The sequence below is a fragment of the Ostrinia nubilalis genome, chromosome 4 (assembly GCF_963855985.1).
Source record: "Ostrinia nubilalis chromosome 4, ilOstNubi1.1, whole genome shotgun sequence".
Classification (NCBI taxonomy): Eukaryota; Metazoa; Arthropoda; class Insecta; order Lepidoptera; family Crambidae; genus Ostrinia; species Ostrinia nubilalis.
Genome location: NC_087091.1, coordinates 5,621,182 through 5,625,599, shown reverse-complemented (window position 1 = coordinate 5,625,599; position 4,418 = coordinate 5,621,182). Strand labels below are relative to the sequence as shown.

The 4,418-nt window shown below is 35.0% G+C and overlaps 1 protein-coding gene across 1 annotated transcript; it reads right to left on the bottom strand.

Moving 5' to 3' along the window:
* Nucleotides 1-630: 630 nt before the first annotated feature.
* On the bottom strand, nucleotides 631-4,143 carry LOC135071349 (putative gustatory receptor 28a). Its single transcript, XM_063965139.1, has 4 exons — nucleotides 3,121-4,143; nucleotides 2,843-2,911; nucleotides 1,510-1,599; nucleotides 631-1,071 (listed from the first exon to the last, which is right to left on the bottom strand). Exons 1-4 carry the CDS (start codon nucleotides 4,141-4,143, stop codon nucleotides 1,012-1,014), a joined length of 1,242 nt encoding a protein of 413 aa, XP_063821209.1. The 3' UTR covers nucleotides 631-1,011.
* Between the last annotated feature and the right edge of the window lie 275 nt (nucleotides 4,144-4,418).

Genomic DNA, 4,418 nt, shown 5'->3' with positions numbered 1-4,418 from the left:
TCATTCATTTCCTTAGTAAAAGAAAAACTGGGGTTATAAGATCAAAAACGAAATAAAAAAAAAACCTTAACTCTACTTTCTTTCGAAGCAGTAGAAAGTTTACCCCGAAAAAGAGAGATATATACTAATAGGTATCCAACGGGAGAATTTTTCAGATCTAAACTTTTCTTATAGATAGGTAAGTAGGTAATTAGAAAAACTTTTCTTATAGGAATTTTCATAAAATCTAGAATTCTGAATTTAGGTTAGGTTCGTTCGTTCGTTCGTTTCAGCCAAATGACGTCCACTGCTGGACAAAGGCCTCCCCCAAGGTTTTCCACCTACTTATCATATAAAAATGTAGCGTTGAGTTGAGACCCGTGTTTCCCTATTTTAGTTGAAATGGAACGCGAATGTTTAATATCTTACATAGATTAGGTATTTTAATAAGCATTTATTTCGAACAAAGAATAGTATAATTACTTATATCGGAATTTTAATCCTTATCCGTAACATGATGTATGTTGCCAACAAATAACTTAATCGAATGTAGAAAGGAATAATTACATCTAATTCGTCATTGTCCAATGTCGCTTGTAGGTGATTGCGAAATCCGTACGGTCATGCATTTTGCAATCGATTGAAGGATAGTCTAGACTCTAAACATAGGTCTTATCATGTTTTAATAGATTACAGCGATATTAACTATCTATCACAGAAAGACTTATCGCGCGTTTCCGGGATAAAAAAATAGGTATTCTATGCTTTCCTTGGGTGGATCTCAAACTATCTCTGTAACCAACTAAATCAGTTTAGTGGTTTAGAGTGAAAAAGACAGAAGACAAAAACAATGTATAACACTTGTGAAACAAACTTTATTATTAGTTACAATTTAGTGCTATGTAGCTTACATATTGTGATACATATAGAACAGTGAATAGAATGACACCAGCAGACATGAGGAAGTATAAATCAAGACATCACGCCAAAGTGCTGCGCCATATACGGTAGCAAAATGTAATTCTGATTATATTATGTGTCCATTACAAATTGCAATAGTATCACAAGAAAGGTCACTACGGAGCGGATTCCCTGGAAGAAAAATAGGAATTAAATTTTCATTTTTTCTTTTAAAATACATAATGCTAATGCTAACAAGGAGACGGGTTTTGTCCTTTTCAATTCTGGATCCCTAAAATTGTTTTATGTGCAATGTAACTAAAATCAGGTAGGTTACAGCTAATAGCACATCAGGCTACATTGATTCTCGTTACAAAGTAGGTACTATGGGCCACACTTACAACTACCCATTTCCGGTCATGTCGTCTCGTTCTATCGCAAAGAATCGCCATTTGATGAGAGCGAACAAACACGGAAATGGGTAGCTGGAACTGTGGCCCGCTACGTAGGTACATAGAGACTCCAGTATTTAGCTTGATGTGCTAGAGGTCTGTAACTCTAAATATGTATTGATAGTTGATACTACCTACTTATCTATAAATACATTAAAAATAAATTGTTTGGACCTACATGATGCAACAGCTCGTAATCCAATTTGAAAAGCCCGCGAACTGTGAAAATGGGCACTTGATGCAGCATTTGCAGCGATAACTGCATTGCCTAGAAGATAACAGAATAAAATAAGTACAGTCAGCGCCAAATAGTTCATGACACCCAAAGTAGCCAATAAGTTCGCAACACGTCTAGTCTTGTAATAAGGTTGTGTTGTCAAACTTTTAGACCACTTTGGGTGTCACGAACTATTTGATGCTGACTTATACTTGACTGAACTTTTGAGTTTCACAATGTTGTTGCTTGGTTTAAATACACTGGTTATCACAAAAATCGACCCTCCCGCGACAAACACTTTCAAACGTATGCATCCCCACTTCCCACCAATATTGGCACCATTTAAAAGCCTAGTTCTAAACTTCATTTCATTAAAGGAAAGGTTTTTACCCCAAAAATGTGTCTGTAGAAGAATCCAGAGTCACTTCTTAAAAAAATAGGTAGTTACGCTTGAGCCAACTTTTATGGCTATAAAACTGTTAAGTTGGGATTAATGCTATCCATCTGTTAAAGAGGACACGTGAGATCATTATTTGATTTTTTAACCATAAAAATTGGTCTAATTGATCCCAGAGGTGAGCGGTGCGGTCTTTTTTCAAGTCACATTTATTGTATATGTTAATCGTTTATTAAGAAATTAAATGTGTTTTTCTTTAAGGATATTTATTGGGCTTTCAAATAACACCAATATTGTTGGGGCACCATGATTGTGTCAGTAAAAACGAGTTTTCCTGTAAAACGTCGGTGGGCCGATTTTTGTGATGACCAGTGACTGTGTAGTAAGATAATAATATGAACGGCAATACAAAATAACTACTTACTATGGTGTTTAATTACTTTGTCACCAGTTCAGCAGCTTTACTCTGGGCCCACGTTTACCTTTATTGGTTTTGATTGCAGCAATGTGCAGGTTGACTTTATTTAAACTCGAGCCTTTTTAGATGACTTGCTAGAGTGAAAACCAAAAATAGGAATTCTCCCAGCTGCTGGTCGAATTCTTATTCTAGATCTAGATTGAAATTTTCTCATAGATGGTGTGTGATTTCTTTAAATCGAGGGTAGCAACTATCTGACGATTAGTAGCAACTAGTAGCAACTGGGAAGCAACTTTCAATATTTGTTTCGATGTAAAATATGGGTAGTGACCGTCCATAGTATTTGGTGAAATTTTCATGTTTCAAGCTTGGTCTAGTTTGGGTCCCATTTTGATGTTACAGGTGGACTCAGTTTAAAAGACACCAGTTTTACTCGAGTATTATTTAAATATTGCTTTTAACCAAAAAACCTTACTCACCTCTTTTGTTATTGTAGGACTCAGATTGCTGTTAACTATTTCATGTGTTATGTAAGTGGCCTCAGCAGCCTGTAAAAAGAAAATAAATGTTAATTTATTTAGATTAATTATATTCCTATTGTAATTTTTCTTGTAGAAACCTATTTTTACATAGTTAGCTCAAACTTTGATAGTATGTGATGTAGGTACCAACTTAAAATTTAATTATTTCCTATCACAGTTATTGCTTAGGAAAATCTGTAACACTAATTGAACAAAACAATATATTATGTACTCACCTCTTGAACTGTTTTTTGAGTGTAATATACAATAATGAATCCTATCCCGACCGCATAGGCAGAGCGCCAGAATACACCCACCAGAAAGTACATGTATCTCTGCAAATCGTGGAAAAGACCAGAAGCGGTCGCTTCCATAAAATAGAATAAGTAGAGAACCACATTAACGTTACCGACATACAATATCATCAATATAATTAACCCGAAAATGCTGTTAAATTGTTGTATTGCTTTGTACAGCATACTGTATATCTTTGCACACGTTTGAATTTTCTGGCAAAGGTACTTATCTTGCAACACAAGAGACCTCTCAGTTTTCATTGGCTTGTCTCTCACAAACAGAATGTACTCCCAAGACTTCTGCATCCTGATTTCATCCAAAACTCTGTTTGTTATAGTGTATCTTCTTTTCAGAACTGTTGTAAAATAACAAAACTGACCAGATATAACAAGAGCTGTCGAATCGGCGAAAACCATTTGATATATGCTTTCGTAAGGGACCTCCATGTCGAAATCACCTATCGTCACCCATATACATAAAGTGCGAGCAAAAAATACTGCCATTTGAAAAATTGCCGAGTAATAAGCTGCAAAAGCATCGTCTCTATAATCTACTACTTCTCCTAAGCTAGATATTGCTTTGTCGATATCTGCGATCTGTTGAACAAACTTAGGACATCTATTTAAACTGAAAGGCAGTTTCCACATTACATAAACAGCAAATATAATTGTTGAAACTCTTTCGTAGTGATCTCCGTACTGTTTCAGCTTCGTGTCATATAACGTTCTTAGGATGCTCTGGTCTTCACGGAAAGCGATGTAGGCGCTGTAGTAGAATATTAAATACCAGAACATAAAGAAGCCGAACCCTAATAATGTGAATCTTAATTCAGTTCTTCCGTTCTTCGTTTCAAATTCGTAAATAGATGCCCCAAATATTTTTTTTATTAAAATTGTGGATTGAACGGCTTCCAGCAAATTGTTGTTAAATGTATGAAAATACTTAGTATTTTTTATATACATCTCGATTTTTTTTATCAAACCCATTTCAAATGCCTACTTTTGTTAGAAGTCCACACGGCAGAGCCGTCAAGTTACAACTCCGACAAAAGGTCAACAATTTAAAACCGTCATAAAGGTGTCATTTAAATAAATGAAACAAAATTGTGGTATTCGCAGTTATCCACCGGATAATTAGTTTTATTTCTCCTGAACCTCCACATTTACAATGATATCCTACATTATGAACATCATATGCATTATATTGTCATGAATAACAAAGAAAAATAGCCATATTA

Excerpts from the sequence above, each read along its gene's own strand:
- LOC135071349 (XM_063965139.1), bottom strand. The coding sequence starts at position 4,143 with ATGTATATAAAAAATACTAAGTATTTTCATACATTTAACAACAATTTG. Across the intron at positions 1,600-2,842 it reads GTCCTACAATAACAAAAGAG|GCAATGCAGTTATCGCTGCA; the intron begins GTGAGTAAGGTT and ends GTTATCTTCTAG. Across the intron at positions 1,072-1,509 it reads ATTACGAGCTGTTGCATCAT|GGAATCCGCTCCGTAGTGAC; the intron begins GTAGGTCCAAAC and ends TTTTTCTTCCAG.